This window comes from Canis lupus, chromosome 15, assembly GCF_003254725.2.
Source record: "Canis lupus dingo isolate Sandy chromosome 15, ASM325472v2, whole genome shotgun sequence".
Lineage (NCBI taxonomy): Eukaryota > Metazoa > Chordata > Mammalia > Carnivora > Canidae > Canis > Canis lupus.
In genome coordinates, this window is record NC_064257.1 from 55,547,918 (window position 1) to 55,575,006 (window position 27,089).

The window sequence follows — 27,089 nt, forward strand, 5'->3', positions numbered from 1 at the left end:
GTAGTAGGTTAACTGCCTTAGATTTTTCTAGGCGAGATGGAAGGATATGAGCAAACCAAGTGAAAAGTTACATAATCAGCATGGCTGGGTATTGTGCAACCATACACTATGAGCTCTTCATCATTGAAAGAAAGCAGTATTGCCAAACTTAACACATGACGAAGAATTCAAATCTAGTTTCTTATCTCTTACAAAGGCTTTAGGAATCACATTAAAGAAACTTCAGCTAAAAGGCAAAAATGATTAAAATTCAATATTAGAAATATTTTAAGTGTGCTTGTAATTTTTCCTTAGACTATTAACCTAAAAAAAGAATTTTGACTTTACATGAAACATGACTGGAAATGTTTTATTAACTAATTCAGTTTTTAAAAGTGAATAAAGGGCAGTCCAGGTGGCTCAGAGGTTTAGCGCCGCCTTCAGCCCAGGGTGTGATCCTGGAGACCCGGGATTGAGTCCTGCGTCGGGCTCCCTGCATGGAGCCTGCTTCTCCCTCTGCCTGTGTCTCTGCTTCTCTCTCCCTCTCTGTGTGTCTCTCATGAATAAATTTTTCAAAAAAAAATAATAAATTGCGTTTAAAAAATAATAATAAATTTTTAAAAAGTGAATAAAAAAGTACCTATCAATCGAAAGTATTCCATAGAAGAGTCTGAGTTTTCCTTGGTTCTAATTTTTTATAGATTATTAAAACATGCAGATTAAACACACGCATTGTTAACTTCTGTTACTTGTAAAGGGTGTATCAAAACAGCCATATATTAAACTGAAAAAATTTAGAGAAGCTGCCCACAGCCAAACCATTCTGAATGAAAGAGGAAAAGAATCAGAAACATTTGAGTCTGGAGAGATGCACAGAATCAGAATGCATAGTGTCACATGCTCATATTTTTAAAGTATGTTTGAGAAAGAAGAGAAAAACACTGAAAATCTTCTTGCCACCAGTATGACTATCAATTGAACGCTGTTTTTGTTTTTGTTTGTGCCAATATTTTCAATAGGTGATCAACAGCAGTCAAGATCCCTGTCCTGATTATTCCTGGGTGGATAAACTTTCTAGAGCACAGCAGCGCACAGTGTAAGAAGAGGTTCTATTATTCTCTTTCATATTTAATTAAAGCAAGGATTATCAGAGTGAAGTGCTACTCATCTAAGTTCAAGAAGCAAATGGTATCATAAGCTTTGACTCCCGTAGTGCTGTGGTGGACAGATTTTCTTGTCCCCTGCTGAATTTTCAGTTTGAGAGGTCCTTGATATCAGTGTTTCTTTCAAGAAATTCCTAAGCAAAAAAAAAAAAAAAAGAATGAAAAAATAAACAGAAAAAGAAATTCCTAAGCCACTGCGGTATTTCTAGCCAATAAATAGCTTACGAAAGCAATCTCGCTTTGCAGTACTTTTGTGCCTAAAGTACAAGAGGTAATATAGGCCGGAGTATATAATGATCAACAGGCTCTCACCAATCACGATCAAATTAGACAACACACTCCTCTAATACTGCACTGCCCAGGACGCTTGTCCTCCGCTGGAAATCCCTACACTCAGGTGTTAGACAATTTTTTAATCCCAAGATATTCATTTTCAAATATAGTAGACATTTTGGGTTCCTGTAATTATACCCCTCACTGTCATAAAGTGGGTCCCTATATCTTAGGGTTTCTTGTGGGATGGCTCAATAGCAGCCCCTATATCTTAGGGTTTACTGTGGGATGTTTTTGGATTAGCAGAGAAATATGAAAGCATGTAAGTGGATAGATAGCTTGAGTTTTACAGTTGATGACTGTTTCGGACTTTATGTGGTGACACACATAAGCGCTTCAAGAATAGAAAGCATTTTCTCTGTTAGTATAGACATGAACCTCACAGTGGGAAAGAGCCTGTGCCTGGCGCATAATAAATGCTTGATAGATCTTTGAATGAAGGAAGGAACGAGCTCATGAACAAGCTTTGGAAGATAAATATGTTACTGTTTTTGCTTCAGAGTAAAACAGATCTCTCAAAACATTTTTTCACAAAGCTTCTCCCTTCTAAAGGAATTTTTGTTGGAAACAAAAAAAAAAGGCACTTTTGATTGTCTTATGATTAGCCAGACCTGGTCTTTTAGTCCTGTCTATGCCTGGGACACCTCTTTCAGGACTGTGGAGTCCAGGCTTCCCCATGACACATGGATTTCCAGTGTGGATAGAGCTGATTGCCAGGTTGGCCTGTGAGTTTCTATTAAAATAGACTCTAAGAATTTGTTTTTAAGTTTGGAAAGGAATGTTTTTGTTCGTTTGTTTTTGCCTAACATTCTGTTTTATGCCATTGCCCTTTGTATTAAGTTAAAGGGACTGTTCCAAAATATTAATCATCTCTCAACAAAATTATCAGGAACACTTGCCTCATGCAAATGTGGCCCAAGACTGAGGAGGCGCCATGACTCCAGTGCTTAAGAAGAAGTATTCTGTTTTTATAACAAGAACTGTAATACCCAAATTATTTGATTAAATCAGCATTTCTTGACCATGCCCTCATCAGTGAAGGTATGGGCAAGTGCAGGGACATTCATTTAGTATTTTGTCTATCCTAGCCCTGTGCTGGATAAATTGAGTGTTTACAAAATAAGCCTGGGGATCCCTGGGTGGCTCAGCGGTTTAATGCCCGCCTTTGGCTCAGAGCGTGATCCTGGAGACCTGGGATCAAGTCCATGTCAGACTCCCTGCGTGGAGCCTGCTTCTGCCTGTGTCTCTGCCTCTCTCTCTCTGTGTGTCTCTTATGAATAAATAAATCTTTTTTTAAAAAAAATAAGCCTAGGGCATAGTATCAGTCTACAAATAGTTCATATTTAGACAGCCAAGTTTATTATGCAGACAGTATAATGATAGCATAGTCACGTCGATGCAGTGACAATTTATAATGATAATCCATCAGAACTTCTATGAATCATATACTTCAAACCAGGCAGTGGGGGACAGAAGCTACACTTTAGGTCTTGATGTCTTTCTGACCCTGATGCTCTGACCCTGCAAGGTATTTCTTTGACTTTTGACAGTCACAGAGCTTGAAATAGATGTGTGATTTCTGCATAACTGCTTGTGATTTACACTTTGAAGCATGCTTTAGTTATGATTCCATTTGTGTGTTTGTCAGAAATATTGCTGTGGGCCAAGATTAATAGTAACGTATTTGTTTTTTAAGGGGCTGCAGTCTTGCAGTGATATCTGGAATACTCTATGGGTCTACGTTTGTGCCAATAATTTATATCAAGGACCACAGCAAAAGAAATGATAGTATATACGCAGGGGCAAGCCAATATGGTAAGGGTAAACCATTATTTTACTTTATAAATAAATTCAATACCTGTTTTTCTTAAGAATACAAAGAGAATGTGGTCCTAGTAAATCCTGGTGCATAGATTTGATCTTACTTTTTCACTGTAAGTGGTGAATTAGAAAACCACTGAAGACTAAAAGTAATAAATGACTGTTTGAGTCATCTCACATGATCGGCAAAATACAAATATAATCAAGTTTATTCTAGTCAGGATTTATATCAACTACTTAGATCTTAACACTTGCTTCTTAGCTTTACAGTGAGATTCAGAGATTATTTTCCAGTTAGATAATCTCTGAGAAAATATATATTCTTCTGCTCTTTCAGGTAAACGTCAAAGTATAACTTTCCTAATGGTCAAAATATGGCCTAGTCAGAAGATATTATTTTTAAAACATAGAGAAGTGCATTGAAAGGCTCAACATAATGCTCCCAGATTACCTCAGTTTCTGGATGTAGAGTCTGTCTGGTGTAAACTCAACACCGTGTCCAAGAGCCTTGTACAGGCTCATCAGAAAATGAAAGAGGGTCTACTTCAGGGGTCCTATCATTTTGTTGAAGCATGGCTTCCACCCATGAACCCATAAAAGAATGAGATCATAGGCAATAAAGTTCTGAATTGGATGGTAGAGAAAATTAATGTGATCTGTGTTCAGATAAGGGTGAAATTTGGAAGGCAAAAGTTATGAGGGAGAGACTGATGACAAAACTGGGATTTGAAAGACTTTAATGGAATAGATAGACTGCATTGACACCATTGTTTCTTCCTTCCTTTTTATATTCAGTCCAATTAGCATTCAAACCTTTTACTAACTTCCGTCTTTTTTTAAAGATTTTCCGCAAATGCTTTGTGTGTTTTTATTATTTTCATTTGTAAAGGATAAAAATCAATAAAAATAGAATAACAGAGGACAAATTAAAAGAGAAAGAAAATCAAGAGTTAAAAAATAAAACAAAACCAGGAATGAGTCTAAAAACCATAACATATTTGTACACTTGCTAGAAATGAGCCATAAATTTGGCTCTAAGATTTCTTATAGACACAAGGGAAATCAAATCAGTCCCACAATTCAGTGAACGCAAGATAAAAAGAACTAATCATCCAGGAGCATGGTTGCTCTTGGTCCTGGGCCATAATAAATAATGTCCTCTTTACTTAATAATGTCCTCTTTACATAATACATAGTCATTTTTTAGGGACCTTTCTTATGACAATGTTAATGTCATCTAATAGGAACACACTTCATTCCAATTTATTAAAAAATAGTTCCAGGGAGGTACAATTTTTTATTTCATTTATTCAACAAACACATAAGTATCACATGTACTGTGCTAAACACTATTCTAAGCACGTGACAATAATAATTCACTTGACCCTTATAGTAACCTTATTGGTTAGATACCGTTATTATTCTTGTTTTACAATTAAGAAAATTAAGACAGTGAGAGATTAGGTAATTTGCCCAGGTCTCAAAGTTAGCAAGTAGTGGATTGTAGATCTCTCCCAGGTGATCTGTGCTTTTTTTAACTATGTTATGCTGCTCCTTGTGGTAGTCCATAGATATGTTGTTCTTACCTGATCCAGAAAGAGGGTTTAAGATTTTAGAAGAAAAGGCACACTCTTTGACCTTTGAGCTTTTTTCATTAAATATGACCCCTCATCTTTGTCAAAACCTTAGTTGGTAGAAACATTAAATCCAATGTGACCTTCCCAGCCAAGAACCTGTAATAGACCCATTTGTCTGACTAAAATACAATCTGTTTAAACAGTTGGCGTAGTTGGGGTTTCTCGGATTTGGACCACCATCATGTGTCGTCATTAACACTCGCATGTAATAAGGCTTAGAGTAAATAATTAAATAAAACCCTCTTTGGTAGAACTTCCTGATTATCTTTCCATATAGCTGTCATCTGCAACAGACACACTGGTCTCCAGATCAGTCACCATATAAAATTAGTACTCCCCAATATTCTTCACAATGCCCCCCCCACTACAGTCTACCTGGAGATTTGCTACAATTGCCATTTGTAAAATTAAGTCGAAACCTATTCTAAAAAGAAGGTCGTATTCACATAATGTTTATAGTTTCTTATTTACCTTTCCAATCATAAATCCGCGTTTTAGATCTGATTGTAGTGACTAATTTACTCTTAATGTTTCTAAGTTTTAAATATGTTCATTAAAACTCTATGTACAGCATGTAGAAAGCCAGGATGATAAAATATAATTAATGGTTCCTTTACTTTTAAGGTTAATTTTGGTGAGTTTGTTTTATTTTTAGAACTCTAAATATATTTGAAATGAATAAAAGGATACATTTGAGAGTTTTATGATCTGCATTTTCAGATTTAGACTACGTTTTTGCACACTTCAGTGGCATCTTTTTTACAAGCACAGTCTACTTTCTGGCCTACTGTATAGCCATGAAAAATAACTTTAAGCTATATCCTAAAGCAGTCCTGCCAGGTAAGAATATTTACTACAAAAAATATTTTTACTCTATGAAAGTCTTCTCTACTCACTTAGCTTGAGTAATCGTCTTCTGGAAATCAAGCCATCCCTGTGTGTGTGTATCTGTGTATATGTTCATTCCCTAATTGCTTTGGCCCTACTCACCAGTAAATATAAAAGATTTAAAAACCATGAAACTGGGTGTGAAATGACAGTCATTACAGAACCTGAAACTTGAACAGTGAATCTAAGATGATTTCCTGTGCCAAAATACCTTGAGTATTGACCTATACAAAGAATGCTTATTAAAAGTCAGTGTCATGTGACTATTTTTTCTTTAAAAAAATGGTATGAACAAAGAGAACTTTGTAGTCACTTGGGTAAACAAACATTTTCTCTGAAAAATAAGAAATTGTTTTAGATTTTGAAAAGGGCATATGATAAATGCACATACTTTGGACTTAATTCATTCGGCACTGGTGGTAAAAAAAAAAATATGCCTATAATTCCTCATTTACTTAGAAGTTTGCCATAATGCAATTTAGAATATAAGTCCACAAGTAAAAAACTTTTAAGAACAAAATAAAGCATATGTCAGAGATTCATTTTGTTTACCTGATTCATTTAAGTCAAAGTACGCCACTATATGGTGTAGTATACAACTATACCATTATAAAAAATAAAAGATAGGATATTTATTGAACACCCAACTAAAGTATCCTAAAATTTTTATCTGGTATTTTCGTTCAAATTCTAGGAGCTTCCCCCCCACCACTTTAGCTATAAGATCATTCTGAACTTCACATTTTATGTTGAGAGTTGAAAGTAAATGGTGTTTGCAGAGCATGCTCAGATCCAGTATCTTCCTTAGGTCTCTCTCCACTACCCAATCTTTACATCAACTACAACTTTGGGTATTTTATTTAATGTCAATAAAGTGAAAAGATTGATAGTTATACCCACAGCAGTCATGAACCAGAAAAAAAAAATGATTTGGTTTCCAAAATGACCATAAAATCATGTTGGCCAAAAATGTCTATAGGAATGCATTGATACGAGCACTTTCATATTCCCACCATATTGAAGGCAAGGACTTTTCAGGAAAGGAACGTGGCTTTTAAGTGTGTGCTGTTTGCATGTGTTTCAGGATTCCTGTCAGGAGTTCTTTGGGCAATAGCCACCTGCTGTTGGCTCATAGCTAACCACTCTCTCAGCGCTGTGGTCAGTTTTCCAATAGTCACTGCGGTAAGTAGCTGAATGTTTTTCCAAATTTTTGTTTTGCAAATGCAAATCTGATCTTTCTGAAGCATACCTAGTGAATCATTGAGGACTTCAATTTTTTGGAGTTCAATTTTTTAGGAGTACAGTTTGTAGAACAGATTCATGTACACTCTCCAACACCCCCTCACCTCCGTCCCTGATTGCTAAGGGAACACTGATTGCTACCCTCATTCTAGCAGGTTTGTTCATTTTAGATATCCTTGTAGTCTTTGGTAATTTTACCTAATGTCATTTTGGATACATTATAATTTACTGTTTATAACAATACTTATCTCTGTATAACAGTTTATCAGTTAAAAATGCTTTTGTGTATATTTTGACACTTGAATCTCATGATAACCTTGAGAGACAAGAAGTATTTCAGAAAAGGTGCCCCTTTTCTTTTCTTTCTCTTTTTTCTTTTTCTTTCTTTGCAATAACCCATAGACCATGTCCAAACAAATATTTAGGAAATCATCAGCCAAAGAGCCTCAAAGGACAGTGATACCTTTTGGCATTGTCTTCTATCGTGTTCTCCGAAGGGAAAAAAATTTCCGGATTAGAGAGGATAAAATTCTTGAGCAATTGGCCTGATAACATTAATATTACGTCCCCTGTTCTATTGTTTCCTCCCATCCTGCCCAAGTCACTATGGAACTGCCTAAAGGACCCAGATGCTTCTTGTTTGGTTTGGATTTTGAGGCTTAGGACCTTACGTCATTGATAAAAGACAGTTCCTTTGACCTATTTCTCTGACTCTTTTGATGTTGAATTTTCCAGACGCTGATAAACAGGGTAACGTATTTTTATTGCTTCGCTTACATGCCTGGAGTGGAGTCAAACTTTGTTAACCCAATCGTGTAGACAGTTGGAGTAGTGGAGGGGAAGAAAAATGTTGGAATTGTTTATGAGAAACTCTTGCAGAGTTTGTGCAGGGATTGAAAAGGAATCATAAAAATGCTGATACAATACACTTTCTCCACAAAGACCACAATTAATCCAAATTCCATTTTTTCTTTCTCAGTTTAAAAAAGTTAATAAACTTGAATAGCTTTGTTTCAAACTGCAGAATCATCCTTTCTTCCCACCTCATTTCTTCTCATTTCCCTTTCCTAGATTATTTCATTCCTGTCTGAATAAACCTATTGCTTATTTTCCTCACATGGCTTTTCTGACTTCCCATAATACTGTCTTTAGATCCATTGGAGTGTAACTTTAGACATAGTTCATCACTGTGCAATAGTATCAGTTTAAGAATTTTTTTAAAGTGCATTATTCACTGGATCCGAAAGAACATACTGCAGTTTCTTCAGTTATAAGATGGCTTCATGCCAAAAAGAGTTATAAATTACTCCTACACTTTCAAGGCACCTGGGTTGCTCAATCAGCTCAGCATCTGCCTTCAGCTCAGGTCATGATCCCAGGGTCCTAGGATAGAGCCCCGAATCCAGCTCCCCACTCAGTGGGGACCTGCTTCTCCCTCTCCCTCATCACCTTCTTCTGCTTGTGCTCTCTCTCTCTCAAATAAATAAATAAAATCTTTTTTTTTAATTATTCCTAGACTTTCTCCTGTTAATCCCATTTTTGTGTCCTTAGTTCATTAGAAAACATAAGCCATTTGCTTATTAAAATAGTTTATTATTAGTAAATAAACTAATTAGTAAAATAGATCACATAATAGTATAGCATCATCAATGTAATAAATATGAAAATCATAAAGAAACAAAATATCTTCATTTTTTACCTAATGTTACTTTAGTTTAATGTTAAGGTTGAGATTATGAATAGTTTTCCCTGACAATACGGTTATACTCTTTTTACAGTAAAAAGTTATTCAATTAAAGTATGAGGTCAGCTCCCCAGTTTACTGTATTTATGTAGAGTATAAGTCACAGAAAAATAACCAATTTAATTGAAGTTTTTCTTTTTGTTAAGGGTCCAGGATTTATAGCTGCAATGTGGGGTGTCTTCATGTTTAAGGAAATAAAGGTATGTACAAGAAAGGACAAATTTAGAAAACAGGTGTAGAGCCACATAAGAAAGGTATTTAATACTGTATTTGTGTTATTTTCTGAAAACTGTATGTGATCCCTAAGCCCAGGGCAGAAAACACATGAATGGATTTGACAAATCAGATGTTCCAAATGTTATCATCCCTAACAAGGAAAGAAAATACTGAAGATATGATCAATATTATGAACCATGTTTCTCTTCACCCCAGCCCCCAGTGGGAAAATGCTTTAGTTGACTTTAGTTTCTTTCCTTTAAGAGGTTTTGGTTACATAATCCAAAAAATATGATGGGGGAGATTTTATTTGATGTAAAATATTATAGATAAACAGGATGAAATATTTTTTTATCCTAAAGATTAAAATATCCCTGAGGCAAATGGAATTTGTGAATGGATTTTTCTGTTGGTTCTCATGCCTCCCAAAGGCCCCTATATAAAACCAGCAACTTTATAGGAAATTAATATGGTAGCAGGTGACTAGGACCACTTCTCTTTCAAGTGTAAATGATGGTGATTTAAAACTGCATTTATTAAATAGCTGTAGGATGTGTGTGTGTGTGTCTTCATTAAAAAGTATTTTAGGAGCACCTGACTGGCTCAGTCGGTGGAGCTTAGGACTCTTGACCTCGGGGTTATGAGTTCTAGCCCCACATTGGGTATAGAGATTGCTTAAAAACAAAATATTTCCCAAAAAAATCTTTATTTTAGAATTTTCCCCACTTATTTTTATTTGAGGAATATATGTGAATAGTATTTTGTAATAGGTTTTACTAAAAATATATATAAATCAGAGATATTTTGTCAAGGTATCATAGACATAATATTTTCTGCCTTCATTCATATGCATCTGTAACAACAAATAATCCCTGGTTCTAAAAAAAATCTGATGTTCCTAATCTCTGGGAACCAAAAAGCAACCTGTATACCTGGATAATCCTTAAAATTATTATTCAATTTTATATTTAAAATATAATTTCATTTATTCTGAGTGAAATGTTTTGATTTAGAAAGCTTTAATTTGATAAGATTCTCAAAAATCTTATTTAAAAAAGAATGAATTTGTTTAGGAGTTAGATGCCAGGATCTCAATTTTTGTATTTTTTAAAGTACACAAGGCAACTTAAAACATCTATAAACCCATAAATTACTTCCATACACATTTCTCATTTATTTTACTTAGGGTAGCTTTCCACAAAAAATAATTCTGTGTCCAAAACATGCCATAATTTCATTGTAAATATTTCATTCACCTCCCAAAGGATAAATGATCACTATTTAGGAATTGGGTATTTATTATCCAGTATAACATCCTGAAGTCCTAGAAAATCACAAGTGAGCATAGCTTATTTGCAATTTTAGGTAAAAAGAAGCACAAGCGAAGAATGGATTTAATATAAAGGATTTGAAAGTATTTTAGTCACTACTACTGTAATAATGATACGGACTTAGAAATCCACTTCCCTAGTTACAAGAACTTGAGAGAGAGAACCCCTGGCCATTGAGCTTAGTGTTAATTCCTGAGTCCTCTAAAAAAGACACTAAAAGACATTGAAAGAAAGCTTTTTTTAATGGTAGACTTTTTAAAAGATAACTCAGACCAAATAGAGAAGAATTTTTTTCTTGATTTTTTATTTATCTATTCATAGAGACACAGAGAGAGAGAGAGAGGAAGAGACACAGGCAGAGGGAGAAGCAGGCTCCATGCAGAGAGCCTGACCTGGGACTCCATCCAGGGTCTCCAGGATTACGCCCTAGGCTGCAGGTGGCGCTAAACCGCTGTGCCACCGGGGCTGCCTGAGAAGAATTTTTTTTAATGAGAAGCCATGACCAAGGAGGGCTTAATTCTGGAGTACAAGGATAGTTCACAATATGAAAATTGATCAGTGTAATATAATATTAAGTAAACAGAGAAAAACTATGTGATAATATATATTCAAAAAATGTGCTGAAACTAAAAAACCAGTTTTTAATTAAGAAAAAAAACCTCTTAGTGTTACAAATAGGAGAAAGCTGTCAAAAAACAAGAGCAAACACATAGCTAAGGTGAAACATAAAGGTTCTAAATTACATCTCAATAAAGCTGAGAAAGGAAGTTCTCTGTAAGTTGAAAATCAAAGATATCTCTGTCACTGTTATTATTCAGTGTTTTCTGGACATCCTAGCCAGTGTGGTAAAATAAAATTAAGAAAGAAGGGGAAATAGTTGTAGAAAAGAAAATGAAAAAAATGTCATTTGCATGTAACATTATCTTCTTTAAAGTGGAGTTTTATCTGAAATTCTGAAAATGAGTCCTAAAGTTTGGCCAAGTACGTATGTAAAAATGAAGAGACTGAGGACCAAGCTAAAAGCAAAGAGTGACTTTTATTGACCTTCTGGGCTTAAAAAAAAAAACAAAAAACACAAACTTACAAATCTGTCTACAAATAAAAGTTAAGTGGCAAAAAAAAAAAAAAAAAAGTTAAGTGTCCAGTAAGACTTATCATTCAGTGCAGGTACCTAATTGCCTCTTAACAGGTGGTTTAAAGGCGAGTTTTAAATACTTTACATGCCAACTAGTTTAAGAAAGAGCTATCAACTAAACACTGAAACCAAAATCCCAGAAGAATTTTTGAAAATAATTTTTCTTAGAAACAAGATAAAACCCTAGAGGAAAACAAAAACAAAACATGTATCTTTATGACTTTTAGATCCTATCAGTTACATCTTGAAGCATCTTGAAGACACATATTTGAAAGTCTGCAACCTACAGCAGTTAAGAACTTAATCTGAGATCCAAGCATTTTTTGTGTAAAGAGTTTGATGATTTCATCGAGTCTTAATGCCATCAGGGCACCACCAGTTGGAGGCTTTCCATTTCCAATGTTCTTTCATATCTGATATCTATTCGTCTTTGGAAAGTTTGTTTTAGAATTTTACTTTAGCTATTTTAAGCTAGACATACATTATTATTTTTAGAAACACGCCTTAGTCACAATGTCTACAGAAACACCAATGCAGGGAATTACTACCACGACAATTTATAGGGCGGTAGCTACTCCCAGATAAAGAATGAGATGATCTGCTATCTTAATAGCTGCTTCAGAAATCCGAGTTAAAAACTTTTCACTTTGGGGAGAATGTTATCATGAACTTTCTAAGCATTAATATTCACATTTGACAAAGGGAAACTGTTGCTACTGCCCAAATATCATTGGTCTTTGTCCTTGTGAGACTAGGCAGGTTCTTAACCCCCTCTAAACCTAGGAGGCAGACAGATTCTTAACCTTAAAGGGGAAAAATATTTTACTCTCTGAGGACGTTATTCTTATCTACATAGACAATAAAGGAGTGGGGTCAGCAAAGTATTCACACAATCGGGTTGTAAAGTGCTGATAACTGACTACCCATATGATGTTTTTTTCTTATTTAAGTCATTGTATCAATTGTCTAATTCACAAAGGACATTTAGAAATCACCTGATTGTTATTCATTGAGCAACTATTTGAGTGCCTTCTCTCCATCAGGGCTGGTATCTGCAGTCTTTAGAACTGATAATATGTCAGAGAACCTTAAAGCCTTAGCAGGAGTGTGTGTGTGTGTGTGTGTGTGTGTGTGTGTGTGTAAAAGCTGTTCTGTGCTTGGCGAGGCTTTGTGGTGCTGTCTTTCGTCTGTGGAACTTGTGTTAGAGTGACTTGTGGTAGTATTCATACTCACAGTGAATCAGAAATTTCAGTTGGCTCCAACCCAACTTACAAACAACCTCCCTCTCTGGTCATCAAATAGAGATCATTCAATCCATTCTATCCCAATTCTTTATGAAATTGAGGAAAGAAGATATATGCCTTTTGGAATTTTGGCTGTGTGTTAATTGGCATTAATCTTAAGAGCTGATATTATATGATCTGTCAGGAGATCTCAATGTAGTTTTAGAATTTATATCTCAAGTTAGGGAGATGCTGGCCGGTTAGGCATCCAACTCCGGATTTCTGCTCAGATCATGATCTCAGGGTCGTGAGCTGGAGCCTGGCAGTTGTGCTCCATCTTTTTGAGATTTTCTCTTTCCCTCTGTCCCTCCCCTCCAAAATAAATAAATAAATCTTTTTTTAAAAAGTTATTTCTTTGTTACCCAAAGATGGACTGGCTTCATTGGGAACTGGTTGTCAGTGTTTCCCATCTTTAAGACCAGTACACCTACCCATGGCCGGGCAAGACAAACTTAGTCTCTGTTTCTTCCTCACCATTCAGATCCATCTCTGTCTCTCCATCTGCTCCTCATCATCTGTGCCCAGGAAGACTGTAGTCGCCTCCTTAATCATCTCCTCGCATCCATTCTGGACCCCTCCAATCTGTTCACCATCTGCAAAAAAAAAAAAGTGTGGGCTTTATGAAATGTGAATCCCATCTTTTCACCACATCCAGCAGCCTGTTTCCTTAAAGTCTTCCCATTCTTCTTCGGAAAAATAAAACCCCACAGTGTCCATGGCCTATGAGATCCCCGTAAACTCGGGCCATAGCTGGTTTTGCTCCACTTAACTCTCGATGCTGTGGTCACACTGACTTCCTTTCCATCCCTGGCAAGTATCACACTTTTCTATTACAACAGAGTTTTGCACACAAAATTCCTTCTACCTGGAATGCCTACCTGTTTCCCTGCCCAATTAATTGGTACTTACAGTTTGAAGCTTAATTTCTCACCCTCCAAACCAGCCTCACTAAGATTCCTTTGTAACACACCCCAGAAACAATCATGGTCGTTTACTCATTAACACCCCTCTCGCTTTGTAACATTCTTTTCTGTGATTATTAACTTCTGTCTCCCATATTATACATTTATCTGAATAAGCACGCATTTTGCTCACCATTCTAACCCCAGCACATGTTGATGCAAAATGAGTGTCCACATGCATTTACTGAGTGAGTGAATTAGTAAGGTTCTAATGGGTTTTCAAGAAAATCTGGATGTTTATTTGGAGGGATAGCAAAAGGCATACAGGTGGCTGGAGCAGATGGTTAGTAAGGTCCCTAGCAATTTGGACATTCTGCATGTCTGCTTCAGATTTTCTTAATTACACTTACTTTTTTTTTTTTTTAATTATTCAGGGTCTACAAAACTACCTATTGATGATATTTGCATTTTGCATCATCTTGACTGGAGCATTATGCACGGCTTTCTCTAAAGTCTAACAATCCCAAGACCAGCAGATGGCAGGAGTGGGTAAGAGGACACCGCTGCAGGGCTTGGCCGGATTATGCTGAGAACAGAGTTCATTTTCATACAGCAAATGGATCTCTACCCGTCTTGGACTGGGTAAATGATTTTTTTTTCACAAATGTAAGAATAAAGGAAAACTAAGTTTCAGTCAAGTATAAAAATGAAAGATTCTTCTAATGAACTGTTTATGAAGGTAAGACTTTACCAGATGGCTAAAATGTCTTCATTCTTACAGCATCACATCTGAGAGTGCTCCTTTTACCACAATGTGCACTCGGTCTTGAGCAAGCTGCAAAACACTGAGGAGCTCACATACACAGAGAATTTTTGTACATGTCCAAGTTTCCAACATATTGCCCTCATTAATGAAGAGAGACAGAAAAATGTTGGGGAGAGACATGGGGAGTCAGATGTCTGGATCCTTTGCCAGAGAAAGTAAATGTCAGAGTTGGTAACTGGGTATTAAAAAGGCCATTTCATTTTTAGGCCAAATTTATCTTTACTTCAAATTAATATTGCCCAACTCTACATCCTCCACTCATGCTAACTCAAAATGCTTTTCTCTCCAGATAAAATCCATCTTCAGAGAACAAAAAGTTCCAGCCATTGAGAATATGTGTATAACACATATACAGACATATATAGGTACACAGTCATGAACAGACACACATATGTGTGCATGATTCCAAACTTGTGGGAAATTCTAGAGTTGCTCCAGCAAGGGTCTAGCTTATCAGAGTAAGAATTTACAGGGACCAAACACTCCTTTGCATGTAAAATTTATTATTTTTTTCTGAAATATACTTTTCTAAAATCCCTCTTTAAACTGAAAGTTTTCTTCCTGTTTTAACTAGTGGTTTCCTTTAGGTAAAAAAAATAAAATAACGGCATGTTATTTTTATATATAAATTGAGAAGAGATGGAATAGCATTCTGCGTAAGTGTATGCACTCTGGCCCTAACCCAAATGGATAGAAATCTTCATCTTAATTATATGACTTCGAAGAAGTTCCTGAGCCTCCTGTATCAGATTGCTCATCCATAAAATGGACATAATGATAATGATCATGATCATGGTTATTGCAAGGTTCAAATTAATTAGAATCTGTAACATATGTTGAGTGTCTGGCACTTGGTGAACTGTATAATTTTTAGCTATTATTGTTATCTACTGTTTGAGAAAGAAAACCTGTCTATAAGTTGGAGAATATTTTGTAGGAGCTACTGCCCTCACCACCAGCCCATCCAGACACTTAAAATTCATTCCTCTATTTGAGTGCAATTTAAAAAATGATACTAGAGTCTCTATTTCATTATTGAATTCTTTGATTGTAACACCTTATAAAAACTCATTCTAATTTTAACCTGAAATACCATTATGTTGATAACTTTAAATAAATTGACACTATGCAAAAACTAGTTTTCTTAAGTATATTTTCAAATTTCATATTGATAGCATTTAATTATTCTGTAGTTGAGATTGCCAATTTATATGCAAAATTTTAAATGTGAAGTAAAGCAATTGAGGAAGAAAAATGAAAAACAAATCTTATTACCACTATACAGTCTCTGCCACCACACAATGCCTTTGGTGTTAGGAAGAGGTAAGAGTAGAGTAGGGGTGGGGGGGAATAAGCTTTTCCAAATGGTTACCATGGAAAACACATGCTATGCAGAGGTTAGTCTAAACAAATGATTACCAAATCTCCACTTTCTTTGCTCAATTTAGGAAGTTAATACCTATCTCTCTAAAAGTTTTGAGGCATTATGTTTCCTTGTCTGGTATGGTCAAATTCTTGTGTTTTCACTTTTTCTCGTTTTGCTGCCTCTAAGTACAGAGAAGGCACTACCCAATAGGGAAATGGCCACCCAGTGAGGCTGGCATCCGGATTATGGGAATGGCTTAATATCAGAATAAAAACTCTTAATTCCTTAAAATTCCTAATGAGTTTCATAGAATAGTACAGCATTTCCCTCAAGCTACCAAATCTCCATTTATTCCTATTATATTCATTTATTTGTACTTAGAGTTGCTAAGTACTAGACCTATATGTATCAGTATTGGTGAGCTGGAAAACACGTTGAATTAAAAAGAGAAGTTGTAGAGCCATGTGCACAGTATGATACCATTTAGGCAAATTCTTAGGAATCAAAATAATATATATTTTTTCGATAAATGCCTATATATGCAAAAACCAGAAAAATACATATACAAAGCTCATAATAATGTTTGCCTCTAGTGAGAATAAATGAGATCAGAATGGCAACACTACGGTCAATGTGAGCTTGAACATTATCTGTAATACTCTAATTTTTATGGCAATGAATTCATATACTTGTTCTTTAATATGTGGTAAAGAATCAACACCAGAAGAGCTCAGAACATGTGTCTAAATGTTAAAGTAATTAAATCTAGGTAAACAGAATATGGCTGAATGTTATTTTCCTCTTTATCTAATACTTTTTAATTTCAAAGCAATCATGCACACACACAAATGAAAAACACGAGATTAAGGCAAAATTGGGAAATTTTCCAACTTAAAAGTGCCACCTTCTAAAGGTAGGATTTAGAAACACTTTTCTAGTCTCCCTTACAGTAGGATGTGTCCTTCCTGATTATGTGGCCTCCAAGGTCAATTCCATTGAGATTCTGTGAGCTGCCTAATGCTTGTTTCAGAAATTTGGCCTCATTAATACAAAAAACAAAAACCCCCACAAATCTAGCCTATTTTAACCACCTTTAATGGGGTGTGATTTGCATCCAATAAAATTCTCCCACTCAGGTGGACAATGTTATGAGCAAATATGTACACTCATGTAATCACCACTACAACCTAGATACAGAACATTTCCAGCGAAATGTTCCCTTCTGCTTCCTTGTAGTTAACCCCAAACTACCAGTAATTTATTTTCTGTCATTCTAGAATGCTTTTGCCCCTTCTAAAATTTCACATAAATGGAATTATATAGTATAGACCTTTTTGTGTCTGATTTCTTTTATCTTATAGCTACTTTTAAACTATATGATCTAAAACAATTATAATTCATTATTAATTTATTAACTTAATTTATTAATTGTTTTAATAATTATTAATTTAATAATTATTTTCTTTAGTGGAAGAAACATATGTGTCTATTCAAGATAACAACTAAAGCAAAAATGATTAACATTTGGAATCATTTTCAAAAATGATTATATTTTTGTATATATATAATTTAAGCATGTGATGTGTTTTAAGACATTATCACATACTTAAATTATAAGTATATAATATTTAAGTATGTGATGTGTTATATCACATATATCAAATATATATGTGATATATCAAATATATGTGATATATTTGAGTTATATTTAAGTATGTTATATTTAAGTATGTGATGTGTCTTGTTCCACAAAATCATGGTTTTAAATTAATTTAAAAAATTCTTAGTGACCCTCTGAGTCCATCTTCAGATTATAATGTTTTCTTTTGAGGGGGCTATAAAATATTAAGCTGCTTAAACTAGATCCCTCCATTTTCTATATTTTAAAAAAAGTGTATATTCTTGGATTTCCTTCAACTATCAAATGGATTTTAATCTCTGGGGCTGCAAAGTGTGAATTTGCATTTTTTTACAAGTAATCTTGGTAGTTCTTATCACACTTGTGCTCTAAATTTTTTAAATTTGTGACTTATATTTTGCTATTTAAAATATTTCAAAGAGCTAGGCTATGAAAAAATAAAAATTCTCTCTCCACTCCTAAAGATAGTGAAAGAAAATAAAAGAACAGGTGTCCATTTAACTTTACGAAGACTTTTGAGAGAAAAAAATGAAATGCTTAAAACCAATCTGTTTAAATGGAATTATTTGACAAAAAAACAGTGACAATATAACTGAATATCATATTATCTCTGTTTTTTTGGTCAAACCACTTAACTTCCACATGAATTATTTCTATAATTCATATCTATATGAATGTTTTCATATCTATAAGATCTGTCATGATGTCCACTTTCTCATTCCTAATATTGGTAATTTGTTTCTTCTCTTTTTATGAACATTCTAGCTAAAAGTTTATCAATTTTATTCATCTATTCTACAAACTAGCTCTAGATTTACTTGAGTTTTCCCTATTGTGTTTTTCTCTTCAATTTTATTGATTTTTCTTCTCTACTATTTGTTCTGTTTCTTGTAAGTTTTTAACTGGCTCTTATTCTCTATCCCCTTCCTCTTTTTCTAGGTCTCCAATTATACACACATCTATTCTACCTGCCCTGACCTTCCCAAATTCTTATTTCTATCTATTCAACTCAGGGAAGGCTTCTGGATTCTGTGTTCCTTCTTACTGTACTGCATGCAGCCTCCAAACTCTTATCTAGGCAGTAAAATTGAAAAATTATAGTGCTCAACTTATTTGTTTCCCCTTCTGACAGGAATCATGGTCATGTCCTGCCTGTGGCCCAGTGTTCCATACATTTTACACATTTTGCTATCTCTTTAATGTTTAAGGATTAATATGATTCCTGTTACTCCCCATCTTTGCCAGAAGTAGAAATCCTCTGATTAGCATTTTGTTACATTTTAATTTTAAGTTCTCTTTTGTCACATTTTCATGAACAGTAACATCAAAGAATAATTCATCATTATAGTTGATTGCATATAGCTCCCCAAAAAATATATCTAGGTCCTAACTTCCAGGACCTATGAGTATGACCTTATTTGGAAATAGGGTCCTTGCAGATGCAATTAAATTATGGATCTTAAAATGTGATCATCTTGGATTTAGGAGGGACTCAAAATCCAATGACTAGTATCCTTATAAGAAAAAGGAAAGAGATATTTGATTGAAAGAGAAGAAGGCCACATGAAGATGAAGGCAGAGATTGGTGTAATGTAACTATAAGCCAAGGAACACCAAGGATTGTGGAAAGCCACTAGAAGCTAGGAAACAGGCATGGAAGGGGATTCTCCTTCAGATCCCCTAGAAGGAACCAACCTTGACAGGCTTTTAGCCACTGACTGTGAAGAAATATATTTCCATTGTTTTAAGCCATCAAGTTTGTGGTAATTTATTGTCCCACCCCTAGGAAATTAATCCAACAAACATACAAAATAAGACGCACGAATGGAACCCATAACCTTTAATACTGCCAATACTACTCAGATAAAAGTGTTGGCTCAGTTGCAAAGCAAACATAGAGTAAGAAAAATTACATGTTGTGAAGGTCTCAAAAGTAGCTTTTTGTCTTGACAATTTAGTATTTCATCTTTAGATAGTACAGGATGGGGCATACCTCTCTTCCTGTTTAAAATGAAATAGAATAAGTCAAGTGATTTTTGTTTGTTTGTTTTTAAGAAATAAATGAACCAGATGACCTGGAATGTTGTAGAAAGCATATTAGGCACACCTCTCTACAGAAAAGATTTGGCAGGAATTAGATAAAGGAGTAGGAATTTTTTTAAGTTTCTTGATACTAACAGGAAGATTCTTCTAGCAAACAAAGGACATCAGAGCTAACTCAGTTGTTTTTTAGCTACTGAAGTCCTTATTGGTAATGCATCTCGTTTTTTTTATTGAAGACAGACTCTCTCTGGACAACAGTTAAACTCCTATCTTTAATTCTCCTTTTTGGTGGCGTCTTTGTCTGATTTGGGAATTGAGGTAATGCTGGCCTCATAGAAAGAGTGTGGAAGTTTTCCTTCCATTTCTATTTTTTGAAACTGCTTCAGAAGAATTAGGTTTTAATTCTTTAAATGTTCGGTAGAATTCCCCTGGGAAGCCGTCCGGCCCTGGACTCTTGTTTGTTGGGAGGTTTTTGATTACTGTTTCAATTTCCTTGCTGGTTAGGGGTCTGTTCAGATTTTCCATTTCTTCCTATTTCAGTTTTGATAGTTTATATGTATCTAGGAATACATCCACCTCTTCCAGATTGCCCAGTTTGTTGGCATATAGTTGCTCAAAATATGTTCCTATCATTATTTGTATTTCTTTGGTGTTGATTGTTATCTCTCCACTTTCATTCATGATTTTATTTATTTGAGATCACCTCATACCAGTCAGAATGGCTAAAATGAACAAGTCAGGAAATGACAGGTGTTGGCAAAGATGTGGAGAAAACGGAACTCCTTTACACTGTTGGTAGGAATATAAATTGGTGCAGCCACTCTGCAAAACAGCATGGAAATTTTTTAAAAAGTTGAAAATAGAGCTACCCTGCAACCCAGCAATTGCACTATTGGGTATTTATCCTAAAGATACAAATGTTGTGATCCAAAGGGGCACTTGCACCCCAATGTTTACAGCAGCAATGTCCACAATAGCCAAACTATGGAAAAAGCCCAGATGTCCATCAACAGATGAATGGATAAAGATGATGTGGGATATGTATATACAATGGAATATTACTCAACCATCAAAAACAATGAAGTCTTTCCATTTGCAATGACGTGGATGGAACTAGAGGATAGTGTGCTAAGTGAAATAAGTCAATCAGAGAAAGACAATTATTGCATGAACTCATTCATACTATGTAATTTAAGAAACAGAGGATCATAGGGGAAGAGAGAAAAAAATAAAACAAGATGAAATCAGAGAGGGAAGCAAACCATAAGGAGAGATTCTTATAGGAAACAAACTGAGGGTCATTGGAGGGGAAGTTGGGTGGGGGCATTGGATAACTGGATGATGAAGCAGAAAAATTACATATTGTGAAAGTCTAAAATGTAATGAGCACTGGGTTTATATAAGACTGATGAATCACTGATCTCTAACTCTGAAACCAATAATATGTTGTATGTTAATCAATTGAATTTAAATAAAATTTTAAAAGAAAAAAATAATTTTACCTTTTGCCTGAAAAAATAAAACCTTTAGAAAAAAATAAATAAAATAAAATAAAATAAATAAAATAAAATAAAATAAATAATAAAATAAAAGCTTTAGGGATGCCTGGCTGGCTCAGTTGGTAGAATATGTGACTCTTCATTTTAGGGTTGTAAGTTCTAGCCTCATGCTAGGTGTGGAGATTACTTTAAAAAATAAAATCTTTAAAAAATAAAACAAAGTCTAATAAACAAAAATTGGCCTTTCATAGTAAATATAAACAGAGAATAGAAGGAACTTCCTCAATAAAGTAAAGGCTATATATGAAAAACCCACAGCTAACATCATACTCAACGGTGAGACTGAAAGCTTTCCTCTTAAGATCATGAACAAGATAAAATGCCCCCTTTTCCCAGCTATTCAGTATAGTACTGGAAGTAGTAGAGCAATTAAGAAATACAAAGAATTAAAGGGCACTCAGATTATAAAGGAAGAAGTAAAATGATTTCCGTTTGCAGATTTGACCTTTTAAGTAGAAAATCCTAAAGGTTCCAACAACAAAACAAAACAAAGCCTGTTAGAGCTTATAAACTAACTCAGTAAAGTTGCAGGATACGAAATCAACACATAAAATTGGTTGTATTTTTTTAAATGAGACTTTTAATAAGAAACTTTTAATATATTTTTTTAAGTAAGTCCCACACCCAACTTGGGGCTTGAACTCACGACCTTGAGATCGAGTCACATGCTCTACCAACTGAGCCAGCCAAACACTCCAAAACTTTTAAGTTCCTCATACTTCTATAATGTTTGAAAATACAAAAGCAAGCATATATTGAAATGAAAAAGATAACAGCAACAACAAATATTTTTTCTAGTTTCTTTTAATGTTCATACCTGCAAAGCTTTTTCTTCCTCATTTGTCAATTCCTGTGAATGAAGTAGTGCTGTGCGTGACGCCCATTGATTCTGTAATTGACCCAGTTCCCAGATTTTTTCTGACAATATCTGTATTAGGGTTCAGTACAAAGTATTAAGACAATCAATCAACCAATCAATTCCTATCTTTCTAAGCATCCTGAGGAAAAATAAAATTGAACAGAGAATTTTAACATGTGTGCTATGACTTACTTGTCACTTGTTTACACTGATGTTAGAGTAACCTTTATATAAATAATTGGCTCACAGATTTTGGAGGTTGAGAAATCTCAAAATCTGCAGTTAGCAATCTGGAGTCCTGGGATAGCTCATGATATAGTCTGAGTCAAAAATCTGAGAAGGAGAAGCATTGATGGTGTAAATTCCTGAGTTTGAAGGCCTGGGAACCAGGAGAGCCAATGCTCCAAGTTCTCCTCTGAGTCCAATCCTCCAAGGCAGGAGAAAACCAACATTCCAGCTCAAAGATGTCAGGCTGACAGTGAATTCCCTCTTACTCAGCCTTTAATGAATTGGATGAGGCCTCTGACATGGGTGAGGGCAATTGGTTTTAGTCAATCCACCAATTCAGATATTAATCAGTTCCCGAAACACTCTCACACACACACCAGGAATAATGTTTAACCAAGTATCTGGACACCCTGTGGCCCAGTCAAGTTGACACATAAAATTAACCATCACACGTAGGTAAACCATTTTGCAGTAGTTAGCTCTTCAACCATAAAAAGAATTTGAGTTTAAACTCCTAAATACGCTGCTTGGTATTACTAGTCTGTGGTGATTGCTTTATTTATTTATTTATTTATTTATTTTTATTTATGATAGTCACACACACAGAGAGAGAGAGAGGCAGAGACACAGGCAGAGGGAGAAGCAGGCTCCATGCACCGGGAGCCCGACGTGGGATTTGATCCAGGGTCTCCAGGATCGCGCCCTGGGCCAAAGGCAGGCGCCAAACCGCTGCGCCACCCAGGGATCCCTGGTGATTGCTTTAGAACATGTCTGAGACTATAGTAAAAACACTTTTTTATAAACACACAAAAGAACATGGAATTCTTGGGAAGTTTTCCTCTGGCTCATACCTGGGTTTTACTCATTTATATTGAAGTCAAAATAAGCTCTAGTCAAATCAAAGGTGTTGGGGGAGGTGGGCGGTAAGGAGCCTACTAAAATATATTGTTAGAACTTTTTTAAAAAATCATGCACAGTCTAAAGAAGGAAGCTCAATATATTCTCTCCACATACATAATGTATCTCTCAATTGAAACACAACATATAACTCTTGAAAGACAAATAAATAAAACAAATTGTCATTTACTTGACTGGGCCCAGCACTATGAGATTAGTGGTCAGTCCATTCATGATAAATTTTAAAAATACATAAAATATTTTATTATTGATAAAATTCCATAAATTTGAGGGTAAGAAACATGTTAAGACTGTGTTCAAAAACAATATATTTGGCTCAAAATATTATATAGTAAGACAAAGAGGTTTGGGGGAAATTTGAGGATTAGTCTCATTAAGTCAATTTATGAAATTTGCATGTTGAAAGAACATGGATAAGAAGAGTTGAAGAGGAGCACCTGGGTGGCTCAGTGGTTGAGCATCTGCCTTTGGCTCAGGTCATGATCCCCAGGTCCTGGGATCAAGTCTCAAGTCAGGTTCCCCCAAAGGGAGCCTGCTTCTCCCTCTGCCTATGTCCCTGCCTCTCTCTGTGTATCAGTCATGAATAAACAAAATCTCTAAAAAAAAAAAAAAAAAGGTGAAGAGACAGTAATAGCCCAACAAATAGAAAAATTATACTTGAATATGATATTCACTTTATTGAAGCACAATTTATGTACAACAAATGCTCACTCTGATGAATTTTTACAAAGTTAAACATTTGACCTGCCATCACACAAATCAAGTTATAAAATAACTTGCTATAAAAATTATAAAAATTTGTTATAAAATTTGTTATAAAAATTTGTTATAAAAATTTCTTGCTTCTACCTAGACCCAAGAAATTTCCCTCATGACTCTTTGCAGTCAATTCCCAGGCCTCTAACTTCTACCCACCCCACACCCCGCACACACTCTTCTAGGTGACCACTGTGCCTCCATCATTATAAATTTTGCTCATATATAATGGAATCATGCAATGGATATAATGGACCCATACAATATGTTTCCCTGGTGTTTGCTTATTTTCTCTCTGCATCATGTTTTTGAGACTCAAATGTTTTGTTATATGTATCAACAGTTTGTCTCGTTAATGAGTAGTGTTCCATTGCGTTTTATGAATACGCCACAATTTGTTATCATTCTTCTGTTCAGAGACTACGAACACTCCTGCACTAGACTTTCTGTGAAGATATGCATGCATTTCTTTCTCAGGCATATACTGAGGAGATGAACTGGTGAGTAAATGTTGAGAAAAGTGGTCCTAATATCCAGGACCTGGCCCAGTACTCTCAGTTAGGCCTTGGGGTTCTGTCGAACGAAACAACTTCACAGAACCTCAACATCCCACAAGGCCACCTTGTGACCAAGAAAGATCAAAAGAAAAACCCACAACCATATCCGAGCCCAGACAAAACATAAATATCATCTGAGCCACAAAATATCCCATCTGGCTGAGATGAGTGACTGACTGATTTACCAGTGACAGCTTTGGCCTCTCTCTAGTCTTCCCTTCTCCTAGATAAGATTTATAAAGACACCCAGTCATAGAATTACTCACTTTCTGACAACATCCAATCCAGAGCAAAGCCCCATTTCCTTAAGCCCTCTCCAAAACCACCTAATGGAGCGTCAATCCTAAAGTGTCTAACACCCTATAATTACCAATATACACAAAATAGGGGGAAATGGAAGATGTTAGAAACACCACAGAGATGTTAAAGACATCAAATGAGCAAAATACCAAGTGTGGGAAACCGTATGGGACAAATGATTTGATTCCTTCAACAAATACGTGTGTGTGTGTGTGTGTGTGTGTACATATGTATTTCTATACATCTATATAATATGTATTTAGCTGCTCATATATACACGTGCCTGGCTCATATATACACGTGCGTGGAGGTGTATATTGAGAGAAAGAGAGAAAGGTCTATAGATTTAAAATAACTTCATAGACATGTGAACCAACCAAAAGCAACATCAGGACCTTATTTCAATCCTTATTTCAATAATAAAGCGATTGGAAAACTAAGTTATCTTGAAGTATGTTTAGGTTGGATAATGGTATTTGGGTTGCTTTTTAGAAGTGTCCTCTTTTTTTAGAAATTCCAACTGAATTACTTATGGATGAAATCAAATGAGGCCTGGGATTTGTTACAGAATGATATAGGAGTGGGGTTAAGTGGGTGGGGCTTTTAATAACAAAGTTGGACATTCGTTCATAGTTGCAGAAAGTGGTTGATGGGTACTTGGAGATGCGTTATGTTATCATTTACACGTTCGTGTATGTTTTAAATTTTCTCTAATAAAAATTTAAAAACACTTTTAAGTTAATATGTAGTAAACAAAAAATAGCCTGTCATTTACTTCATTTGTCTTTCTTTTATTACTTGTTTTAACATTTTTCTGTTGAAGTTTTCTCTTTAATGAATTGACATTTTGTACCATAATCCTTTGATCTATTAGAATATTGATGTTTGGGGGATCCCTGGGTGGCGCAGCGGTTTGGCGCCTGCCTTTGGCTCAGGGCGTGATCCTGGAGACCCAAGATCGAATCCCACATCAGGCTCCCGGTGCATGGAGCCTGCTTCTCCCTCTGCCTATGTCTCTGCCTCTCTCTCTCTCTCTCTGTGACTATCATAAATAAATTAAAAAAAAAAAAAAAAAGAATATTGATGTTTACTTCTGGGTTTGCATGTATTCCTTTTTTTTAAAAATGCTCCTCTTTCTATTTTACCATCTGTCCATCTCCTCAATAGGAGTTTTTATTTCAGCTTAAGTGCACTTTGGGTCATTTCTTTGAAACAATGCATGTCTTCATCTTCTACTCTACAGTCTAACTTTCCTTAAGTCCTTCTTGTCTCTCCGCAAAGCCAGAAGTATCTTAATCTCAAGATCCATTTCTGATTTACCTTTGTAGTTTACCCTCACTGTATTGTAGCCAACATAATAATTTTTAAAAAATAGGTACACAATGCATGTTTATTGAATGAATTAAACTAAGCTAACTCCTAAAGGCCTCGTTTGGTGCTAAAATATCTCCTATCACATATTTAGGTTTTATATTAAAAGAAGTTTATTTGAGAAAAATTAAGGTATTAAAATTCAAGACCATTTATAATTTCACTATGTAACTGTCTTTTAATAAGAGCTCACATCCAATTAATATAGTAGATTAAAACTTACAAAGTTTAACAGGAAATCATTTGAAATCCTCTAATTATCAGAAAGAATGAAAGCAAAACAGTTTCTGTCATCTTTCTTAGTTACAAGAATGTCTTATGACTAGAATAAAAATAGAAGTCAAATAAAATTATACATTTTGGAGGCTGTTTTGGGGGGATTTTTTTGAGGTTCAAGGAATACATTAGTAAAAAATTTTGTTGGCTTCCATATGAAATTATTCAAGCTGATATTAAAACTAAACAGCCAAGAAAATGTGGGCTTTAATTTTCTCTAGATAGAAAAATTAATATTCCAAATAATCTTGGAGTTAAAAATCTTATATTTCTTAAAGCTGTAATGAATTATACAACCTTTTTTGGGTTTTGTTTTTGTTTTTGTTTTTGTTTTTTCTTGCTTAAGGATCAATACCCTAAGATATGTCTAACGTTCACATAGAGTAACCAAAAAGCACTGTGTTTGGTTGCTGGGTTAAGATTCTATATCCTGATATTCTCTGACAATCATATATGTGTTTGTGTTCCTAAAACTTTCATTTTAATGTGCATGATAAAATAAGGCATTAAATAAGTCATAGTCTACTTCTCTCAAATGAAGTAGCCTAAGAAATCCAGGAAAATATTCTTTTCTGTTATTTCTATATAAATTGTAACACACACCAATACCTTAGTCCAAAGTATATAAGTGGTGTCATCCAACACAACCTCTACTTCTAGCTCCTGCATCACAGTTAAAGTTTGGAACAATGATGACCTCTCCAAAGAGAAGCCATG

General features: G+C 35.0%; 1 protein-coding gene and 1 long non-coding RNA gene across 15 annotated transcripts in view; one reads left to right on the forward strand and one right to left on the reverse strand.

The window, feature by feature from the left end:
- TMEM144 (transmembrane protein 144) overlaps positions 1–27,089 on the forward strand; it is a 73,389-nt gene that overhangs the window by 32,549 nt on the left and 13,751 nt on the right. For 8 of the 14 annotated variants that reach the window (XM_025439480.3, XM_025439482.3, XM_025439484.3 and 5 more), the window contains 6 exons: positions 999–1,075; positions 3,172–3,290; positions 5,654–5,773; positions 6,906–7,003; positions 8,954–9,007; positions 13,254–13,574. In XM_025439480.3, coding sequence (XP_025295265.1) covers positions 999–1,075; positions 3,172–3,290; positions 5,654–5,773; positions 6,906–7,003; positions 8,954–9,007; positions 13,254–13,403 — 618 coding nt within the window. In that variant the 3' untranslated portion in view covers positions 13,404–13,574. Of the gene's footprint in view, positions 1–998; positions 1,076–3,171; positions 3,291–5,653; positions 5,774–6,905; positions 7,004–8,953; positions 9,008–13,253; positions 13,578–14,108; positions 15,636–27,089 lie in introns of those variants that run through there. The other 6 variants (XR_003133417.3, XR_003133418.3, XR_003133419.3 and 3 more) reach the window with 3 other exon arrangements.
- LOC112654844 (uncharacterized) lies at positions 1,068–13,754 on the reverse strand. The gene is made up of 3 exons (XR_003133422.3): positions 13,682–13,754; positions 13,247–13,365; positions 1,068–1,276 (listed from the first exon to the last, which is right to left on the reverse strand). It is a non-coding gene; the product is annotated as an uncharacterized LOC112654844 (long non-coding RNA).